Source organism: Podarcis raffonei, chromosome 5, assembly GCF_027172205.1.
Source record: "Podarcis raffonei isolate rPodRaf1 chromosome 5, rPodRaf1.pri, whole genome shotgun sequence".
Classification (NCBI taxonomy): Eukaryota; Metazoa; Chordata; class Lepidosauria; order Squamata; family Lacertidae; genus Podarcis; species Podarcis raffonei.
The window spans coordinates 16,548,079-16,571,404 of record NC_070606.1 but is presented as its reverse complement, the minus strand read 5'-3'; the positions used below and the strand labels follow the sequence as shown (position 1 = coordinate 16,571,404).

Below are 23,326 nucleotides of genomic sequence, written 5' to 3'. Positions count from 1 at the left end.
ACACTGTAAGAAAGGCAGAAATTCATAATAACTTGTCCCTTTGTGAGAGTGGTCAGTGCATGACTCTATAACCATACTTCAGACTCTGAAAATCCTATCTATAATCCTGTGTTTATCAGTAGAACTTAAACCCAAATCACCAGGGCAATCCTTCCCAAAGCCGAGAGAGCAACACCCCTGTTTATTTCTGGAAATTGCTCACCCTCCTTGCATTACTCATTTTATTTATTTTGTGCTGTATTTATATGGCTTCCATTCTGCAAACTAGCTGAGATTGGATTGGATTCCCAGCCAGGGACCAGACCCAGAGCTTCACAGATGCAATTATATCAGACATCTTCGGCCCTCTATTTGCCCCAGAAGGAAGATATAAGGTTTCTCAAGTGACTGCAAAAAACAAACAAACACAACCTCAGACCAGATCATTCTAAAATATATTTTGTTGGGAGGTTTAGTAGAGTGAAATGGAGCAATAATCTGAGATCAGTGAAACAGAATTTCAGGCAAAGCAGATAAAGCTCAGATTTATCCATTTAAAAGAGGCTCTGTGGGTGCAGAGCTGGAAAGGTTAATGAGTTTTCATTTTTTTAAAAAAGCAAGAAATAATTCCATGGGTTTGTTATTGAGTTCTCAGAGGGAGAAGGAAGTGGAGGGGAATTTCCCAGTGAAAAAATAGCTGGTGTGTTTTCCTGACAAGTTATATAAAAGGGATTCAGGTTAGTCTAACCAAGTGCCTAATCAAGTTTAAATATGATAGATCCTGCTGCCTTACCTCCTAAAAGGATTCAGATTGTGTCTTGGTGATGAAAATGGTTTTGGGAAAAGCATCTTTCTGTAGTGTTGCATATTGGACAGCGGCTTAAATCAGCAGTGCAAACTATGTAAAAAGACTTAGCATGCATGCTTAATTTGCTTCTATGAATTAGTTTTGCAGAATTTTGCAATCTCTTTTTAAGGCTCTCTTAGTCAATAATTGGGGAAGGATTATTGTGGCTTAGAAAGCTGCAAGACGACAGATGTATGGAACATGGGAGGAACTGGGCTTGTTCTGAGTGAGATCCTGCCACTGGAGCTTCTCCTGAGCAGCGCCTGGGGAACTTTCAAGTTGCAAATGGTCATCTCTGCCACAAAGAACCCTGCCTCCCAAATTGAAAGTTGCCTGTCTTTTAAGGGAAATAATATGTTTCCAAGATTTGCTGTCACTACCAAATTCTCTTTCTAGAAAATGCATGTTTTACACATCATGTGGAATAATGGATGTGTTAATACAGCTGCATAGCCAACGAATCATGCACTTTTTCCTTAAAAGCCACAAACTTATTTGTCTTTTAATTGGTTTCTGGATTTTAACTATGTTTTTATCTACAGTTGTCATTGTGCACTGTTTGCAGAGCTTTTTCACCAAGTGGTTTGTAAATCTTTGTACTATGTGTGTGCTAATACATAAATCATCCAGTCTAGATTTTTCTAGCATGTGACATTGCACATGTATGTGTTTGCATGGCTGATTGAGAATGGTATAACAAGCAGTGGCTTGGATAATTATCCTGCACTTTTATAAAATAATGCCCACAAATAATGACAAAGTGTTCTGTCCTGTGAGTGCACAGAATAATGCAGTAACGTGCAATTTCTCAGGCACAAGACAGGCCAATATTTGATTAGCAGCCAGGTAACAACAGGACCTTTGGCTTTGTAGCTGACTATGCAATCAGTGCTGAAAGTGGTGAGGACTAGAATTTTCCCCTTCTCATGTTCACACCAAAGCTGAATAGCAGTAGGAACCTGTCTGCTCAGTAATCCTTCCTCCTTTACTGTAAGAGCAGGAAGCACTGGATATTATGTCCTGGTCAAATTTATTCCTATTTTTATAGGTAGTTAAAAGAAACAATTCAACCAGACCTAATGATGAGCTGAGAAGATGTGACTATTAAGAGGGCATAAGGGTTCCCCCCCACACACACACACACTTGAACTGGATGGAACAAAATACTCATTCAAAATACTTATACAGTGGTACCTCGGGTTACAGACGCTTCAGGTTACAGACTCTGCTAACCCAGAAATAGTACCTCGGGTTAAGAACTTTGCTTCAGGATGAGAACAGAAATCGTGCAGTGGCGGCACGGTGGCAGTGGGAGGCCCCATAGGCTAAAGTGGTGCTTCAGGTTAAGAACAGTTTCAGGTTAAGAACGGACCTCCAGAACGAATTAAGTTCTTAACCCAAGGTACCACTGTATATATGAAAAACAAGGTGGCGTGAATTTTTAATCTTTTCATCGGCAAAGTTGTTTTGTAAGAGAATGTAGTAAGCAACGATATTTAAGTAATCTGGCTGCAGAAAGCACATGGCACTGTGTTTATGCTACTGTTGATATATCTTGTACAATTCAGATATTTTGTTAAGGGGTTACAACACTGGAGTGGTTAAAAGGACCAGGTAAACTTCAGTTTTGGGAAAGGTATAATGGGAAAAATAAAATGTTAATAGGTGCAGACTTGTGTTCAGTATTGTAGAATGTTGGAGAAGAGGTGGAATGGTCTACAGATAGAAGATTATATACATATGAATATTTCCCGCTTCCTTTTCTGTCTTTGTTAATGATTATGCATTGTGAATCTTCTTGGTACTTTATGATTACAACTGATTTCTTTTAGGTCAACACTGAGCCTGCAGAGGGTGCTTTTGGTTTGGGGAATCATTAAAAACACCAGGATGAAAACATCAGAATGGGGGCTAGTTGGTACTAGCTGCCAACAATACAGTTGCAGCTGCCACAAGGAACAGGGTTGTTTAGGATTTATCAGCTGGCAGATATGTTGTCATAGTAACCCAAAGCAAGGCTTTAAATCTCCCTCAGTGCACAAAAGGGTAAGCCTCTTAGCATCATCTCTTTCTCACTCATCTTCACACCAAACTTTCCTAGCGATTGGAGACTGCTCAATAATGGTAAACTCAGGTGGCCAGTGCTGACAGGACTGTAGCCAAAATGGGGCCACTGAGAATCAATTGCTTAGTACAAAAAAAGAAAGAATGAAACCATGTTGGGGTAATCCACACCCAACCACTCCAAAAAACAGCCAAAACAGGACGGAGCATGCTCAGTAGCAACAAAATTAAAAACTACAAATTGGAAAAGTAAAAGGAATACTGGTGGGATAGAGAGGCGAGTGAAAAATCTTGCTTGGAGGGAATGGCTGACTGAAACCCTAAACAGGAACATTTCTTTTAGGGCGGAAGATAGGCTTCAAAATTTTGTTGTATTTGTCCTGGTGCAGAAACAGGCAGGTTTGCAACTACTATACAGTGGTACCTCGGGTTACATACGCTTCAGGTTACATACGCTTCAGGTTACAGACTCTGCTAACCCAGAAATAGTACCTCGGGTTAAGAACTTTGCTTCAGGATGAGAACAGAAATCGTGCGGCGGCAGCAGTGGGAGGCCCCATTAGCTAAAGTGGTGCTTCAGGTTAAGAACAGTTTCCGGTTAAGAACAGACCTCCGGAACAAATTAAGTACGTAACCAGAGGTACCATTGTAGTTGCAGATCACCCTTAGAAATGAGATGGTGTCACTTCCAGCAAGGCCTGCGCTTGCACCTTTATTTGTCTGCACACTTGCCATTTTTGCTTAGCCCTACAAGTGGCACACGTGGCATTTTCATCCAGATTTTGGTTAGGGCAGTTTTTCTTCTATTAAAATACTGGAGACTATAAACTTGCCCTGTATTAAATAACTATAATACATTCTTTACTTGCATGAGGAATGTGTGGAATGTATGTGCCATTATATAGGGGAGAAATGTATGGTCCCTACCTTCTCAGAAGCACATGAAATTAAGAAGAAAGCACATTGTGCAGGAGAGGACAATGGTCCTCAAACTGTGGTCTGCAGGCTTCATTCAGCTGGTTCATGGAATGATTGTAGACAAGGACAAAAGGGGGGGGCAGTCTCACTCTACAACATCCCTGAGCATGGCAGCCTCAACCCCTCTGCTCCCAAATTTTCCCACTTGAGCACGAAAGTCTGAAAGAAGGTTCTCAGCATGTTCAGCTAAACATTCTTAGAAGCCTCCACACAACTGGGAAACCTGATAACTCACAACTTCAAATTGCAAGAGGGCATTCGGCCAAACATCTGACCTTCGTACTAAGTGTGTGACATCTAGGAGTGGAGAGGGCAGGACCAGTGTGTTGTGGGGTGGGGTGGACATTAAGGTAGTGGCACATTCATCCCAGGCCCCCAACACACTTTTTGCCCTTGCATGTTCAGGCTACATATCCAAAGGGGAGGACTTTTGATGAAGCGGAGCTTGTCAAGAGCAGGGCAGCTAGGATCCAAGAGGGAAGATAGACTAGCATTGACTCAAAATTATATCATGTAAATGTAAAGTACCCTTTAAAAGGAACAAGTTTAAATTTTCAAGATTACATAATATAAAAATGTGTTGTTTGGCAATCTGTTGTTATGGCAATACATTTAGTAGGACAACCAACATATTGCACAATAGTGCACAAGCTTTTCAAGTTCTCCAGAACTCTTGATTAGACTAGATGGCTTAACAGTCTTCCAAGAAATGACAAAAGGTTGCTATACTTCTTTTTCATTTTGGCTGAAGAGCAGCACAAAATTATTTAAGTCAATAAAATTAAGTTTCTCTTAAGCCATGCCCATGCTCTGCACTATCAACTTGTAAATTTTGTAAATATAAAATAAAACAATTATCAGGTATCATTATGAGGGGATTATAGCTTAGACACACTAGAAAACCTTGTAAATGGTCCAAGCATTCTAATTTTGTTATTTTTCTGTGGTGAACTGCCCTCAGCTCTTCATATGAAGGGCGGTATACAATTATTATTATTATTATTATTATTATTATTATTATTATTATTATTATTCAAGTGGTGGTGAGGGCTGTGGGGAAGTATAAATCTCCCAAGCATAGGCATTATCTGAGCGTACCCATATCTCCAGCATGGACCCTCCTCCAAGTAGCAGAATGTGACGAACACTATTTCAGGGAGCAATCGTTAGAGCTCAGTCTGAATCCCCTTGGCTTTGGTCTAATTCATAAAATTCCTCATATACATTCAGAGGTATCTTGTTCTTCCTCTTCAAAGGAAGAGGCCCCAGATTTCTCCCCCCGCCCCGGCGTTTTCAGGAAACTATTTAATTTTGAAAAGTACAGTTCTTGTGTTGCTTTCATACTGTTAAACCTTTGTCTTATAGTGGTCTCTTGACTAGATACAAATAAATGAATCTAAATCTCAGCTACTCACTATGTTGTTGGTATTTTACCCAGAGGCAACTATACATGTAATTTAGCGTGTGCCAATTTGTGTGATAGACAATGCAATGCTCCTGCTCTCAGGTGCCAGTATTTCAAGATATATTGCAGTGCCTTATGAAGGGAATATAGCAGATTCACTGTATTCTTTTTGGAGCCTGCTAAAAACATTCCTGTTTAGACAAGCCTACCCAGTTCCTTAGAAATAATTTTATTAGAAGTAATTTTGATATGTTTTGGTATTTTAACTTGTGCATGTTTAAAGTAGGGCTGTAATTTTTCTTGATTTTACTGCTTTATATTTTGTAAACCACTTTGAGGGTTGTTGTTGTTTACCATCAAGCAATGCATAAATTTTATGAAATCATAATAATTAATAATATCCAGGGAGGCAGGGACTGTCCAGTAATACAGCCTTCTTTAGGCTAATCTTCTGAACGTGATAAATGAATATGTAAAGGTAAAGGGACCCCTGACCATTAGGTCCAGTCGTGGCCGACTCTGGGGTTGTGGCACTCATCTCGCTTTATTGGCCAAGGGAGCTGATGTTTGTCCAGGTTTTTCCAGGTCATGTGGCCAGCATGACTAAGCCGCTTCTGGCGAACCAGAGCAGCACACGGAAACGCCGTTTACCTTCCCACCAGAGTGGTACCTATTTATCTACTTGCACTTTGATGTGCTTTCAAACTGCTAGGTTGGCAGGAGCAGGGACTGAGCAACGAGAGCTCACCCCGTCACGGGGATTCGAACCGCCGACCTTCTGATCGGCAAGTCCTAGGCTCTGTGGTTTAACCCACAGCGCCACCCACGTCCCAAAATGAATATGACTGGCTGTCAAATACGACTAACTCCTGACATAATACTTCTGTGCTCCCATAAAGACTTGGTTAATGACTCTGTGTGTAAAATTATTGTGAGGGTACTTAAAGCTGCCAAAATGTGCATAGCAACCAACTGGAAGAAGGCAAATCAGCTTATTTGTTTCATTTCATTTCATTTTCATCCCACTTTCCTACCAAAAAAGGCTCCCAGAGTGACTTATGAATCTCAGTAATAACCAAATAAAAAACACATTACGTAAGGAAAAGTGTTGGGGAAGAATGTGATAAAAACTGTGGCACTGTTTCTTAGCTACAGAAAATATATTTGATGCATATATGACCAAAATCCAAATTTTACAATGTTAACCACTTCTGAATTGTATGGAATTTTTTGACAATTGACAATCACAATTAAAATAGTGAATAATGGGTAACAGCTGCATATCTCTCTTGAAAGATGGGACTTTTATTTGCAGGATGAAGCCATAAAGAAGGCATAGATGATATGCTTTGGTAGTTAAAATGGCCACTGCTTTATTTTTGACTTTGCAGAAGATTAAAGGTAGACAATCATGAGTTACTATGTAAATAATAATAGCAGGTTAATCATCACATTCAACTCTGGTTCCCTAGACAACATTTTAAAAACTGAGGCGGAAGCCTATGGTCCAGCTGGCCAACCTAAACATTTTGTGGATGAGTTGATCTAGCTCAGGGTTTGCCATATCTGAAGAAATCTATGCACTATCTTCTCCTCAAAAACAGAACCCGAGAGCAAGGCCAGGGACAGGGCTGGTGTGTGGTGCTGTGCTCTCCTGGACACGCTTGCCAAAGACAAGGGTCAGTCTTTAAGAAACCAATGTTTGGGGATGCTTGTGCATTGCTGCCAGCATGTAGGCTTTGTATGGAAGTGCCCTTGTTGAAAAATCTGATTATGAATCTGTTTTGAAGTTTGTTTCCTCCTCTCCCCCCCCCCTTTCTTATTTTTCAGGCTCTACTGAACACTCAGAACAAGTTGAGGACTTTGGTTCCCAATTTTACTTTCAACCTGGGATTTTCTGGGAAATTCTACCACACTGGTAAGCTGCCTTTGTTCTTTTCACCTGTATTGTATATTTCTTAGTGAGATGCCATCCACACAGTCAGCAGTTGTGTAAAGTCTGATCAGGATCCTGGTATCAGATAAAAGAAGGTTTGTTAACCCTCTGGGCCTCACTGCAGTTTTATTGTCCAGGATAGATAAATATCTGGCAGGGTTTTGGCTTACAGGGACATGTAACCTCTACAGAGGTAGGGGCCTATTTGAATTCTTTGATTTGGGGAACTACTGGATCCAAGTGGTGTTCTGACAGCTCTTGGGTGCTATCAGTACAATGGAGAGTGAATGGGAGCTTTTTATGCCAGGGAAGATAGCAGGTGCAGAAGCAGGGGGCTCATTTGGATCAGCACCACAGTGTGGGGCAAAGGGTTAATGCCCCCAGCTACGCCACAGCAGGTCCCTGGTGTGGATGGGAACCTGGTGCCTGCTGTTTCCTTTTAAAAGCCATTCATGCAAATGAAATGTTGTCTTCTCTGGTTTGGCCATTTAGTGTCTATGACGACTGACAGTTGAGCACCCCTTCCTTCCTTCCTTCCCCCTTCTTTCTAGGTACTGATGAGGAAGATGAAGGGGACGACATGCTGCTAAAGCATAGGAAGGAGTTTTGGTGGTTCCCGCACATGTGGAGTCACATGCAGCCACATCTCTTTCACAACGTCACTGTGCTAGCCGAGCAAATGAAACTCAACAAGCAGTTTGCTTTGGTAAGGAGCAAATTCAACGGGGGATGTTCCAGTCCGTGAAAAGTTTGACTCCGCTGATCCAAAAACACCATCTCAACAATATTCTGCCAAGTTTCCTTTCATTTTATCCATGCCTTGTTGCCTAGAGGCAATGTTTTACTCTTCACAGGCAATTGACTGTTTACAAACCTAGTATAAATGTGTTATGTCATATAATAATAATAATAATAATAATAATAATAATAATAATAATAATAATAATAATATATTATTTATACCCTGCCCATCTGGCTGGGCTTCCCCAGCCATTCTGGGCGGCTTCCAAAAAAATATTAAAATACTGTAATACATCAAACATTAAAAGCTTCCCTAAACAGGGCTGCCTTTAGATGTCTTCTAAAGGTCTGGTAGTTGTTGTTCTCTTTGACATCTGGTGGGAGGGCATTCCACAGGGAGGGTGCCACTACCGAGAAGGCCCTCTGCCTGGTTCCCTGTAACTTGGCTTCTCACAGTGAGGGAACCACCAGAAGGCCTTCGGCACTGGATCTCAGTGTCCAGGTAGAACAATGGGGGTGGAGACGCTCCTTCAGATATACTGGACCGAGGCCGTTTGGGGCTTTAAAGGTCAGCACCAACACTTTGAATTGTGCTCGGAAACGTACTGGGAGCTAATGTAGGTCTTTCAAGACCGGTGTTACCGTATTTTTTGCACCATAACACTCACTTTTTTCCTCCTAGAAAGTAAGGGGAAATGTCTGTGCGTGTTATGGAGGAAATGCCTACGGGTGGCATGCCTACAGATTTTCCTCCTCTAAAAACTACGTGCGTGTTATGGTCGGGTGCGTGTTATAGAGCGAAAAATACGGTATATGGTCTCGGTGGCCACTCCTAGTCACCAGTCTAGCTGCCGCACTCTGGATTAGTTGTCATATACCCCAGACCCAAGTTCCGATTTACTAACTCACTTATTTACTTTTTGTTTTGAGATTTCTGCCTCGCCATTTCTGCCTTCCTTCCATTCAGCAAACTGCTAGCAGTACTGGGAATAGAGGGTTCTTACCATTTGTGTTCTTCTCCCAGGAGCATGGGATCCCCACAGACCTGGGCTATGCAGTAGCCCCCCACCACTCAGGAGTTTACCCTGTCCATGCACAGCTCTACGAGGCATGGAAAGCTGTCTGGGGCATCCAGGTGACCAGCACAGAGGAATATCCGCACCTTCGGCCTGCCCGGTACCGGCGGGGCTTCATCCACAATGGAATCATGGTGAGACAATGAAGCCCCTATTGATTATCTGGAGGAGAAACATGGCCACTAGCCTATTGGGTACTCATCCCTGCATTTTGAATGCTAATCTTCCCTGAAACTCTCAAACACAAAAGCAAAGGGAGCACAAGAATGAGTCCCGCTGGATTTTGCCAAGGTCCATGCAGTCCAGAGTCCTGTTCTCTAGGAGGCTTGCAAGCAGGGCATAAATACAACAGTACTCTCCACTTGTGATCCCCATCAACTGGAATCCTGAGGCATATTGCCTCCAACAAAGGAGACAGAACATAGCCACTGTGGTTAGTAGCCACTGATAGACTTGCCCTTCGTAAACCAATCAGTTCTTTGTAGCAATCACTCAGACTAGTGTAGAATTCCCAGTATGTAGGATTCAAGACTGAAGAACTTCCAAGTGGAACCATGCAACTGCTCCAACAGTTGTGTTGCTATTGGGCAGCTGAGCAGGAGAGGCTGGATTGATTCCCTCCTTTAACTTTACATTATGTATTGATAAAGAACTCAGTTCCCTTGAGTGCCAGTCCTCACATAGCCAAAAGAGCCACCACGTAGCCAAAACCCCACATGGGGTTTGCAGAAATGCAAGAAAAGGTTTAGGAAAATTTCTTGTGGGGAAGGAAACCTCAGAACAGCCTCATAAGGACTAAATATGCTGAGTAGCCACAGAACCCCAAGTGGTGTGTTTTTTATTTCTTTCTCTTTGGAGTGGGACTGAAAATGGCAGTTAGGAATAGTAGCAGAAAAGCAAATATGATGTTGACACCATCTAACCCCAGTAGAATTGCCTTCTCCTTTGGCTGCATGTTCCCACTGTTGGCTGCATGTTAAAATTCACAGGGATAATCCATGGCCACCTCTAATTTTTCCTCTCCCTCTGGCTCTCCCAGGTGTTGCCTCGACAGACTTGTGGTCTTTTCACTCACACCATATTTTACAATGAGTATCCTGGTGGCTCCAAGGAGCTGGACAAAAGCATTCGTGGTGGTGAACTCTTTCTGACAGTGCTCCTGAACCCAGTAAGTACTGCAGCATTGGGGGGGGCAGTGTTTGTGATTACCTGTGTGCTTTATGTGGTGAAGGCTGGGAAGAAGTAGTTGGAAATACAGTCTGCACAGATGCTAAACACAGGCAGCAGTCCCGAGGCCTAATTCTCACTGGGCTGTCTCCTCAGACAGACAGATGCCAACAATGAATTTTATTTTTTTCTACCCTACGTCAGTGGTGGTCAGGCTTTCTTTTTCTTAAGAGCACAGGAAAAGAAAACTGATGAGGCCTGTTTATTTGGCAAAAGTTGGGCAAAAAAGTGAAGGGAAGCATTTGTGAGAAAAATTGGCCAAACAGTTTTGCCACCCAGGAACCTGCTGAAAATGCTTCAGGGCGGACAGAGGTTCTTCCTAGGGATAAACCTTCTTCTCAAGGGCAGCCTACATTCATAGACTCAAAGCCTGGAGGGGAAACAGGGTTGCAATCGCTTGCTTTGTCCCTGCCCTCCAAGTATTCAGTATTTAGATCTGTCTGTGAGAAACTGGTCTGAACCTTCTGCTCTATGTGATAATAATAATAATTTATTATTTATACCCCGCCCATCTGGCTGAGTTTCCCCAGCCACTCTGGGCGGCTCCCAATCAGTGTTAAAAACAATACAGCGTTACATATTAAAAACTTCCCTGAACAGGGCTGCCTTAAGATGTCTTCTGAATGTCAGGTAATTATTTATCTCTTTGACATCTGATGGGAGGGCGTTCCACAGGGCGGGCGCCACTACCGAGAAGGCCCTCTGTCTGGTTCCCTGTAACCTCACTTCTCGCAATGAGGGAACCGCCAGAAGGCCCTCGGCGCTGGATCTCAGTGTCCGGGCTGAACGATGGGGGTGGAGACGCTCCTTCAGGTATACAGGACCGAGGCCGTTTAGGGCTTTAAAGGTCAACACCAACACTTTGAATCGTGCTCGGAAACGTACTGGGAGCCAATGCAGATCTCTCAGAACCGGTGTTATGTGGTCCCGGCGGCCACTCCCAGTCACCAGTCTAGCTGCCGCATTCTGAATTAGTTGTAGTTTCCGGGTCACCTTCAAAGGTAGCCCCACGTAGAGCGCGTTGCAGTAGTCCAAGCGTGAGATAACTAGAGCATGCACCACTCTGGCGAGACAGTTTGCGGGCAGGTAGGGTCTCAGCCTGCGTACCAGGTGGAGCTGGTAGACAGCTGCCCTGGACACAGAGTTAACCTGCGCCTCCATGGACAGCTGTGAGTCCAAAATGACTCCCAGGCTGCGCACCTGGTCCTTCAGGGGCACAGTTACCCCATTCAAGACCAGGGAATCCCCCACACCAACCCGCTCCCTGTCCCCCAAAAACAGTACTTCTGTCTTGTCAGGATTCAACCTCAATCTGTTAGCCGCCATCCATCCTCCAACCGCCTCCAGGCACTCACACAGGACCTTCACTGCCTTCACTGGTTCTGATTTAAAGGAGAGGTAGAGCTGGGTGTCATCTGCATACTGATGAACACCCAGTCCAAACCCCCTGATGATCTCTCCCAGCGGCTTCATATAGATATTAAAAAGCATGGGGGAGAGGACAGAACCCTGAGGCACCCCACAAGTGAGAGCCCAGGGGTCTGAACACTCATCCCCCACCACCACTTTCTGGACACGGCCCAGGAGGAAGGAGCGGAACCACTGTATGACAGTGCCCCCAGCTCCCAGCCCCTCTAGACGGTCCAGAAGGATGTTATGGTCGATGGTGTCAAAGGCCGCTGAGAGATCCAGCAGAACTAGGAAACAGCTCTCACCTTTGTCCCTAGCCCGCCGGAGATCATCAACCAGCGCGACCAAGGCAGTTTCAGTCCCATGGTGAGGCCTGAATCCCGATTGGAAGGGATCCAAATGGTCCGTTTCCTCCAGGCGTGCTTGGAGTTGTTCAGCAACCACCCGCTCAATCACCTTGCCCAAGAATGGCAGATTTGAGACTGGGCGATAGTTGGCCAAATTGGCCGGGTCTAAAGATGTTTTTTTAAGAAGCGGTTTAATGACCGCCTCTTTCAGCGGGTCTGGGAAGGCTCCCTCACAGAGGGAAGCATTCACCACCCCGCAGAGCCCATCGCCCAGCCCTTCCCGGCTTGCTTTTATCAGCCAGGATGGGCAAGGATCAAGGAGACAGGTGGTCGGTTTCACTTGTCCAAGCAGCCTGTCCACATCCTCGGAGGTAACAGATTGGAATTGATCCCATGTAACAGGACCAGACAGAACTCTAGCACTCTCCCGCCCTGGCCCTGCTCCCACGGTGGAGTCTACCTCCTTCTGAATCTGAGCGATTTTATCTGCAAAATCCCTGTGCACAGGGATTAATGGTGGTGGCAGGGAGGGCGCAGCAGGCGCCTAGAGATTAGAGATGAGGCCTGCAAGCATGATTCCCCCATGCCCCCATGCAGTGAGTGGCAGACTTGGGTGTCTCAAATTTCAGCAGCGCCCTGTGCAGCGCTAAAATTTGGCACCCTCTGCCTGTCGTGCTCTGCTCTCCATCATGGTTGTGGTGTCCCCTGCAGCTCAGTGCCCAGGGAGTTTGTACCAGTCGTGCTATCCTAAAACCACCTCTGATGCATGAAGTGGATACTTCCCCATGTCAACTGCAATTGTATCCATTCATTATGCATTAATTAGACTTAAGCATGTTTGTTATTCCACACTTTCCCTCCTTTCGTATTTCAGATGTGCATACATATATGGGAAAGATCTTTATTCTAATGCACAGCTCTTTGGGTATGCTGAAATTAGCATACTAGCAGTTTTCAGTGCTTTTATCCCCCACTCAAATGTCAGGGAAGTTCATGGCCATCAAATTGACATGTTTTAGAATAGTGGCAAATATTCGAATAACGATTATTTCTAAGTTAAGCTTTGTATTTGTTTAAATATAACACTCAAACCACACTGTGGTTTTCATATTGATTCTTTTCTAGATGAATGTTTCATCTCAAATACTTTACAGCATGTAAAATTAACACAGGGTATATTGGGGGTGGGGTTTTGAAATAAACTTGCTGTATCAGATCCCAATCAATTTAGAAAACTTCCCAAAACATTTTAAAGAAAACTTTCTGATTCAATTTTTCCAGAAAATCCCTGACACTGCTGATCACTCTGTGGCTTGGCAGGATGCTTTAGATGAGATTCCTGCATTGCAGTAGGTTAGACTAGATGACTCTCAGGGTCCCATCTAACCCCGCAATTTTATGATTCTATAATGTCATCACTGAAAGAGGATTACTGATGTTCCCAGGTAGCTACACGTGGCAAGAGGACAGAATGTATTACAGTCTCCAATACCTCCTCCCAGCCTGATGCTTCTGTAGAAACAAGCCAGTGAGCAATTTACTTTACACCAAATACCGAAAAGCTTGTCCTGTGTCCCCTCAACTCATTCTACTCCCTAGTTGTTGGCCTTGGTTTGTTCTCTCCTTTCATCATCAATCTGGTCCGTGAACCAATTCCTTTGCTTACCAACTGACTTTAAACTCTCACTGCTTCCACTTTAACTGATAAAGATGTCCCACCTAAAATAAAGAGCGCCAAACAGCCTCTCCTCACTGATCCATAACAGATGTTTGAATCCCTGTGAGTATATGCAGAAGTGCAAGAGTTGGAGTGTGTGTGTGTGTGTATGTATGTTTAACTCTGCAGTATAAACACAGGATGTTTGATCTCCTGACTAGCCAGCAAACCATGATGTCAGCAAATGAATGCAGCTTTCTGCTCCCAGAAAAGGCAGTCATTGCATATCTTTGCTTGCGTTTCCCTGAAGCTATAGCGTTGCACACCTCCCACTTGACCCCTCCAGTTCCTTCTGCACCAGGCGTATTGTATTTTCAGCTCACTGTTTTAATTTCTGATTGCTACCCTTTCACACTTGGGTTTTTTAACATCTCCAGGGGAAATAATTGAGTTCAGTTATAAGGAATAGTCGTGGCTGCTTAGATGAGGTGGGGGCAGGATCTTGGGGAATAAGATCAGACTTGCCTGTTGGTAATTAGTCTGAAAGGTTGTCGGGTGTCGTCAGATGATAGGTAGACAACAGTTGCCGCTCTAAGACTAGTTTGGGAAAGTATGGAACGGTAGCACTGGTGGAACCGCAGTAGTTACATCATGGCTTTTAGACAGTCAAAACAAGCTTGGTTCAAACTCTATATATTAAGAGAGAAAGAATGATTTATCATTAATAATTAATTAATTAATTAATTAATTAATTAATTAATTAATATACTGCTTATATGCCAAACACTATTCAAAAGTAGTTAAGAAGGCTAGTCTGGATAGCGGCTGCAATTCAACTGAGTGGCTCAGATTCCAAGGGGCCTAAGTTGTTTGCCAAAGCTTCTTCATCCAAAATTCCTGTCTCTGTGGAATGGCGCATGATTATGTAGCTAGGGTTAGAGACAAAAAGAGGGGAATTTAACTTACACTGAATTTAAAGCCCCTTAGCGATGACATGCACAAGAGAAGGGCACAGAGCCAGCATAGTCCTTGTAGCTGGTGGCACAACAGATACAATACTCCATGTTGCACAACTGGTCGCCCAACAAACTTCTGCTAGCGCAACTATAGTGTTGAGATTTCATATTGTGCAACCATTATTCTTGCCCTTGCGCTAATGCAACAGCCCTTGCTAGCGATCAGAGATCATTGAATCCAGGCCCATCCCCCCCCCAATATGGCACTAGGTGCCAATGAGCTCAGCAGTTCGTGCGTGAATAAAAACACAGCATTGCCAAGAGGCCCCAAGACCAGTGGTTGTGGATCAGCCACCCTAGGGAGTCCTTTAAAACAGTTTCAGGTGTTGGATTACAGGTTCCGTCATCCTTGACCATTGAACATGCTGCCTGGGGCTCATGTGAGTTGTAGTCAATTCAAAGGCCACCAAGTTTCCCCATTCCCTGGCCTAGAGTAATCCAGATCTTGAAATCACTCAGGCTCACTTCTGAGAGGCAGCGGTGTTAATGTGGAGACCCATCTCCTGTCCCGAGCCCAGAGATTTAGAAAATCAACTCCTCTCCCAAACGTGTTGGTGAACGTGATAAAGCAACAAACTTGGGAGATCTCTCCCTCTAGGTGTAAGGCATTTAGCCAGAGCTGCTAGAATCCCTGAGGCCCTCCATGAGAAGCTGGTGCATCCCCCCCCTCCAGCCTCGTAATATTTTAGTAATTCTTTCTCTCCTGGAAGCTAATTGTCAGTAATTTAGCACTTGGATGGAAATATTGCCATTGCGAGTTGGGTGCTCTTCTTTTGATGGTTTGCATGGAGCCTCCAGGTCAGCCTCTTGATGCGCTGTGTGCTCTTGGGTGTCAAAATCACCCCAGCCCTGAAAGGTCAGAGCTGGAAAGGAAGCATCTGGCAGCAGACCATGCCTCACAGTCACACCAGTCTCCTCCAAGTGCAGGAAGGTTTTGCTGCTAGTTCCCAAAACTTGTTTGGAATTCTGTATTAAGATGGTCACATTTGACGGGAAAACTGGAGACCAGGGGGAAGGACGTATTGGGGTTCTCCTTGTAATGATGGTGTACTTGATCTAGTTAATGCCAGACAATCAGTCACTCTGTAATCAAACTGAATACATGACCTTGTTAATTCTCCTTCCTCTCCCCTATCCAATTTCCTCACTTGTTAAATGTTCTTTTACCTAGGGGCCAGCTTCTCTGGGAAGCGTTACAGATGAGGTATCTGTTCTTCCCGCACCAGACTTCTTAATTAAAGAGTTAACAGGTGTTGTTATCTGGTGACTGTCACTTAGGCACAGATTGTTGCAGACACCTGGTTTCTTTAGCCAGGTGAGAGGTTGTATGTTTAAAACGAAGGTTCTTTTGTCTTCATTTGACCACATATCTGCTTAGGAGCCACATTAGTTTGCAGAGTCTGAGTATGATCATGAGCACCTGGTATCACTAAAGTCATTTTTGGAATCCAATCTGGCTAAAAAATAAAAAAGAATTATGACTGACAGTACAAAACAGATGTTTCAAGCCTCAAAAGAGCAACCCACTCCCCAAGTTTGGCAGCACCAGTGGCGTAGCGTGGGTTGTTAGCACCCGGGGCAAGGCAAGTAATTTGCGCCCCCTAACCCGTGGATTTGCGCCCCCTAACCCCCAGATGTTGTGCCCGGTGCGGCCAGCCCCCCTTGCACCCCCCCACGCTACGCCACTGCTGGTGAAGGCACTGCAATTGTGCGTAATTGCGCGGCGAGGTAAAACCAGAGTCCCGAGAACAATAAGCGAGGCTGCCACAAACCCCCGAGGGGTATTTAGCTGGAGGGTCGCCGCCGCCCGAAAGAGAAGCAGCCGGAGGGCCCCGGAAGAACCCGGCTCGGAAGAATCCTCGCCACAGAAGGGCGACTGGCGATTAGGAACTGCGCTAGAGGGAGCGTGACTATCTCTCCAGAGGGAAAGGCCGCAAAGGGCGCCCCACATGCTGGTCAAGGAAGGCTCCCCTCCTCCAAAGCAGACCCGATCCAGGCGGCTCCATAAAGCTCCTGGAGAGAGGCGGGGGGGGGGGCGCGGAGAGACAATGCCAAAACTCAGGGGGCTCCTTGAGCAGAGACACTTGCGGCAGTTTAAGACAATTGCCAGAGATGAGCCCCGCAGGGGGAGGCAGGGTCCTCTATCGCCCACCCCAGCTGCCCTTCTTGTATCTACAGCCAGTTTGGCAGGGGGTGGTGGAAAGGTCTGGAAGGAGCGGGGACCACCGCGGAGCACACATACCGGGAGCTGGAGAGGCGAGGCCCAGCATGATAAGCCGAGAAGGGGCCAGCCCGAAAGGCGCAGCTTCACAGCCGAAGCTGTCCTCGGCTTGGGGAGCCGGAGAAGCTGTCGGGTCAGGGCCCTGGCACAGGCCTAGCCGCTCCCGCGATGCCTCTTTGCTCCCAGGATCGGGGCCACCAGCTCAGCGCTGGAGCCGAGGGAGCCCCCAGGCAGGCCTGCGAGCAAAGGCAGAGCCGCCGGGCGGTGGCCGCTTCTGCAAGGCGGCCGGAGAAGCGGGGATCCCCTCCCCGCATCCCCCCCCTCGCTCCCCCCTCTGAAACTTTGCTAACACTTCCGCGCTGAGCCTCTGACAATAGGGGCGGGCCGAGGGCACGATGTGGCTGGGCCCTCTGGACTCGCGCCCCCCCCCAGATGTTGCGCCCGGTGCGGCCGGCACCCCTGGCACCCCCCACGCTACGCCACTGGGCAGCACCCACGGACTTTGTGGTAGCCAATGTCGGCTGCAGCGAAGTCCCTGCCTTTATGGCAATGTAAGATTAAAGTCATGTCCTCAGACAGGCTTCTTTGAGTTTAGCAGCCACCTGGTTTGTCCATTGTGGGAGCTTGCTGAACCGTTAATTGTCCCTGGGAAGTGATACTGTGTTGCATGTAAAAGGACATTTGCAGGATTCCTGAGGAAAGCAAGAATCCAGATTGCATGCAGTCTTTAAATGCGGACGCTTTGTAGTCCTGCCCAACTGAATGCTACTCTTTGGAGACAGTGATTTGAAATGAAACTTTTTAATCCATCTGGATAGATTGCATCATTATTGTATTGCAGATTTTATTGTAGTTAGCCACCTGGGCATTCATTTATTTATTTTTATAGAGAGGCAGGTTATAAGTGAAGCAAATGAATAATGATAATTAAAGAACCAAACTACAGGTGAGTATCCACAAAACCTGCCCAAGGGACCTGAATAGTGTCAGCATTGGAACTATGGATTTGGAGCAACTGCTGAGTGTGTGTAAGATGCTCATTGGCCAGTGCTGCCCCTGCAGAACAAGAGTGGAAAGCAGGTAGAATTTTCCAAGTGATATCAATCTTTCGACACTAACAAATGCCCCCATTTCCTTCTTTGTTTGTAGATCAGCATCTTCATGACCCACTTGTCCAATTATGGAAACGATCGCCTTGGGCTCTACACTTTCGAAAGCCTCGTCAAATTTGTGCAGTGCTGGACCAATCTCCGTCTTCAGACTCTGCCGCCCATCCAGCTGGCCAAAAAGTATTTTGAAATATTTTCCCAGGAAAAGAACCCTCTGTGGCAGGTGAGATTCCAGGACAATTTCCCTTCAACCAGCCTGCAGCTGAAGGTTTTCTCAGAGCTTTAATACAAGTTTAATATAAATAAAGGGCTTCTGAGCAGAGTGGATGTGAATTGGTTGCTACCGAAGAGAGAAGTTTGTATTTCTCCTATTGGGTCTTAAGACCTTAAGTGGGGAATACGCAAAGCATGAACTAGTGGTGGTTCTGGGATCTAAAATGCTGTATGGTTTTTCTGAACAGAATTTGTCAGAATTTTAGTTTTTTAAACTTCCAGGCCTCCCCAGTTATGGTGAAAATGCACTGCTAAATAGTTCAACAGATTGACTAGAATCCTCCTTGCAGTTGTGATTTTATTTTCCCTCTTTCCTCGGGCATGTCTTTGTTGGCTTGCTGGTGCTCCCGCCCATTTAACTCCTTCAGGAGACTGCCACAATACCTTTGACCAACAAATGACCATCATTTCATCCAGAATAGAGCACTGATGCCAGCATATGCTCTACGACATATGCCAGCCAAGCTCTTAATGTGCTGTAGACCAGAGTGATTGTGCCTGGGGTAAACACGAATGTACTTCTATCAGGCCTGATGTAATTATTCCCCACATGATCTCATGCGTGATTTTTTAATTGATGTAGAACCCTTGTGATGACAAGCGGCATAAAGACATCTGGTCCAAAGAGAAGACATGTGACCGGCTTCCCAAGTTTCTCATCGTCGGTCCTCAGAAAACTGGTAACATAACCCACTGGCCGCCATGGTCTTTTTTTGCCCTGTTAATATATGTGTGACGTGGCCTTTTTCTTTTTGTGTTGGAACATGATAGGGGAACCTGTGGTCTTCCAGGTGTTCTTAAACTCCAATTCCCATGAGTCCTGGGCAGCATAGCCAGTAGTCAGGCATGATGGGAGTTGTAGTTCGACAGCAGTTCGAGAGACGCAGGTTCTCTGTCGCTGCCTTAAAACTTAGCGGGGAGCTGATTTAGGTTTTCTGGGAAATGTCAGGTGGTGGTGGGGAAGGAATTCCGAGTTGTCACTTGCCAAAATTGTCATCTTGAATTTCTCGGGGTTGCCTGTTCCACCCAATTAATATTAAATTCCAGAACTGGCGAGCTGAGATAAGATGTAGAACAAGAATGCCTTTGCGTGTAGGAAAGGTATAGTGGTGCCCTCTACAGGCTTGATTGTGTCAGATTTTAAAGGATGTTCTTACTGACCTATGCAACTGAGCTGCATGATAACGTTTCAGTATCAAACTTTATTTTGGTCACAAACCAGCATAAGATAAAACATATGGACGAAGTGAACACATAAGACTTAAAACTGGTAAGGGATAAAAACTAGTAATTAAAAGGTGATTATATCATACTTTTCCTGCCAAGCTAGCAGTTCGAAAATACGTCAAAGTGCAAGTAGATAAATAGGTACCACTCTGGCGGGAAGGTAAACGGCGTTTCCGTGCGCTGCTCTGGTTCGCCAGAAGCGGCTTAGTCATGCTGGCCACATGACCCGGAAGCTGTACGCCAGCTCCCTCGGCCAATAAAGCGAGATGAGCGCGTAACCCCAGAGTTGGCCACGACTGGACCTAATGGTCAGGGGTCCCTTTACCCTTTACTTTTTAAATCATACTTTACTTAAAAAGATAGAAACAAGGACAGACAGTTAAAAGCGACTATAAGGGAGGGAGCATGAAGGAGCACAGGTCTTGCATTTGGGGCCTAGTTTGTGGCTTCATACGCTTCAGATCTTTCCACTTCATCAATTATATTGCGATTGGCTTCAGAAAGAAGCAAAGCTCACGCCCTGCCTACTCAAATGGGAATTGCCAGAGTGGCTGAGGGTAGTGGTTATATTTGGGGCTTTCCTTACCAGGTTGAGTGATATGAGCAACAGCTTTAGCCCAGGGCAAACAATTCTGTGTGTCATGAAGAGCTGTGGGTAGCAGTCGTGCTAGTACCAGTTTATGTTTCAGCCCTTTTTGCTCCCAGACAAATCCCTCACAAGTTTTGTTTCCACTGTCTTGCTTCAGGTACGACAGCTGTGCATTTCTTCCTATCCATGCACCCAGCTGTTACCAGCAACTTTCCAAGCCCCTCCACCTATGAAGAGATCCAGTTCTTTAATGGACTCAACTATCACAAAGGAATTGACTGGTAAGTGTGTTGACTCGTGTGCTCACTGATTTGCCCTTACACTGTCCCACAAACTTTCAGTGGTATTTTGATTCGGTCGGATTAGGCATTCTGACCCTCATCAGAAACCTTTCAGTGGGATCAAAAATCATGGTTTGTGCAGGTTTCAGTCAACTTAGTTGCCGTTGGCATGGTTTGCTTTGCCTCCTAATGTTGTGTATGTTAACCCGCATTAATTTTTGAGTTCAGTCAACCTTTAAATAGAGATTTGAAGTAAATGGTATGGTAACATTGGTGAACAGTGGCCTATTTGGCTGGTCTTACAGCTGCCTTTGTTGCCACGGCCTTCAACACAATGGGCAGTGCTTGTCTGGTTATGAGGCAGACCCTGGCTTCAGCCTCAGTTTGAGTCTACCATGATGGTTCAGGACTTGATTATTCTGATTGACATAACAAATACATAAGATTACTGCATGGAGGAGGGCAAAGGGAATTCATCCTCTTAACTTGCTCCTGCCACTGTGATACGTGCCGTACGTGTGTCATATTGAGACTGATGCCCATGCAACACTACCAATCACTGGGACTGGGGTTGAGAGTGCGAGTTGTGTTAGCAGAATACTGTCCTTGTCTTCATTCTCTTTCATTCGTGTCTGAAACTATCATTTCCTTCATGTTCCCCTGGGGCAGGGCAAAATGCTAGGAGCTACTAGCCTCTCCCCTATGTTCCCATTGTGTCACGCCCATCACCATTATTACACATGCCTTGTTCTCATGCTCTCCCGGTTTTCTTCACATGACAGGTACATGGAGTTCTTTCCCATCCCCTCCAATGCCAGCACAGATTTCATGTTTGAGAAAAGTGCCAATTACTTTGACACCGAAGTAGTACCCAGGCGGAGTGCCGCTCTCCTTCCCCGGGCCAAAATAATTGCCATCCTGATCAACCCAGCTGACAGAGCATACTCCTGGTATCAGGTAATTCCTTAAGAACTCCTCCTGGCATCACAGCAGGAGTATGTGCAGGACCCAGCTGGTGGGGCCATCGGGATGTGATGGTGCATGTATATAGATATGCTGCCTTGTACGCTAAAAAGAGCAGTGCACTGCTAATTAACTCGTCTCTTCTCTCTCCCCCTCCCCGGTTACCTGCTTGTAGCACCAGCGTGCTCACAACGACCCTGTGGCACTCAACTACACTTTCTACCAGATCATTTCTGCTGGGCCCCAAGCCCCTCAGGAGTTGCACAACCTGCAGAACCGCTGTCTGAATCCTGGATTGTATTCCACTCATCTGGAGAGGTGGTTGATGTATTATCCTTCTGGACAGGTACAGCAGCCTTTGGGTGTATTTATAATCACATTGTTGTGCAATGCAGGTGGTATTTTGAAGGGGAGCTTTTATATGCTTTTGATAAACCTTTATATGTTTGCTTTTGTTCACTCTTAACGAGTATCTTCTTAGCATTCACCTGCACAACAGGTAAACCTGGATCTTGTAGCTGTGTTGGTCTCACAAAAATGAGATTACAGGTTTTTTATAAGAAGCATATTTGAGTCAACTCAGTTGTTTAAAACTTACAAGGTAGAACTTCAGGCATTAGAATTCATAGTGGAAGGAAACTAAAACAATCTACTGTGCCTTTTGGCTTTCTATGTTAGCCACCAAGGATGCTCCAGGTGCTTGCCTGAATTTATATGGGCTAAAAGTGAAGCGGGAGCACATACACAAACTCTGCATGCAATATTCCCCAGTACACTGGCTCCCCTCAGGTATTTGTGTATTGATTGTGAAGGTTTAAAAGGTGGGTGTTAAGTAAGTTCCACTGAACATGCTTGGAAGACTCCACAGCGCTGGGGACCCTGCCTTTAGCATTTCTGAGCCCATGGAGGCTTCTAAAGCAATTTCAGTGGAAAGTGTGTAAAGGCCTCCTTTTGACCTTCGCATTCAATGCATGAAGGCCGGGCAGGGCTTGCACATTCACCTCTATCAGCTACACACTTTTAACCCTCATGACTTCAGGCAAATGCCTGAAAATGCAAGATCTATATGTTGGTTGCTGCAATCGTAGTAAATGTATGTTAAAGAAATTCCACTCACTTATGCCACCCCTTCCAGGAATAGAAAAAGAGCAGGAGAATTGTCTGGTAATTGTATGTGACTTAGGTAACTGAGATAGGGGTGGGGAGCCTTAACATGATTAGATTTATTCTGAAACCTTCATTGTTTCTCCTTCAATTCAGGTTCTGGTTGTGGATGGGCAGGAACTCAGACAAAGCCCCGCATCTGTCATGGAGAACATCCAAAGGTTTCTGGGGGTTACACCACTGTTCAACTATACCCAAGCACTCAAGTAAGGACTGCATGCCTGCCTTTGCTTTGTAAATACATTGTAAATGTTTTGAGGCCCCCTGCTTCTTCAGCAGCTTCCTTCTCTATGATCTGAACTGCTGGCAGTGTTTCCATTTCCATTTACAGTGGTGCCTCGCAAGACGAAATTAATTCGTTCCGCAAGTTTTTTCTTCTTGCGAGTTTTTCGTCTTCCTAAGCACGGTTTCCCATAGGAATGCATTGAAAATCAATCAATGCGTTCCTATGGAAACCGCCTTCAGACCAGGTCCGGGGACAGTCTGTCCCCCGACCTGTTCTGAAGGCTGGGGGGGGGGGGGGGACAAGGGCTTTTCTTCCCACCGCCAGCCTTCAGAAGGCTGTTCTGAAGGCTGGCGGTGGGAAGAAAAGCCCTTCTCCCCACCTCCCACCCCGCAAGCTCCGGGGACAGGAGCATTTTAAGATCGCCCGGGAAGGCAGGCGGGGGGGAGCAAAGACTTTGGCCCCCCGCCGGCCTTCAGAAGAGGTCCAGGACCTCTTCTGAAGGCCGGCGGTGGGCCAAAGTCTTTGCTCCCCCCCGCCTGCCTTCAAAAGCCGTCGGGATAGCGGAGAAACGCACTGCGCTTCTCCGCTGT

General features: G+C 45.5%; 1 protein-coding gene across 5 annotated transcripts in view; it reads left to right on the top strand.

Annotated features, from left to right (window-relative positions):
* NDST2 (N-deacetylase and N-sulfotransferase 2) overlaps positions 1-23,326 on the top strand; it is a 110,321-nt gene that overhangs the window by 83,211 nt on the left and 3,784 nt on the right. For 4 of the 5 annotated variants that reach the window (XM_053388023.1, XM_053388024.1, XM_053388025.1 and 1 more), the window contains 10 exons: positions 7,104-7,191; positions 7,761-7,915; positions 8,975-9,160; positions 10,066-10,194; positions 18,054-18,236; positions 18,870-18,966; positions 20,260-20,383; positions 21,166-21,340; positions 21,522-21,692; positions 22,607-22,716. In XM_053388023.1, the coding sequence (XP_053243998.1) occupies positions 7,104-7,191; positions 7,761-7,915; positions 8,975-9,160; positions 10,066-10,194; positions 18,054-18,236; positions 18,870-18,966; positions 20,260-20,383; positions 21,166-21,340; positions 21,522-21,692; positions 22,607-22,716 (1,418 nt within the window). Of the gene's footprint in view, positions 1-7,103; positions 7,192-7,760; positions 7,916-8,974; positions 9,161-10,065; positions 10,195-18,053; positions 18,237-18,869; positions 18,967-20,259; positions 20,384-21,165; positions 21,341-21,521; positions 21,693-22,606; positions 22,721-23,326 lie in introns of those variants that run through there. The other variant, XM_053388027.1, reaches the window with a different exon arrangement.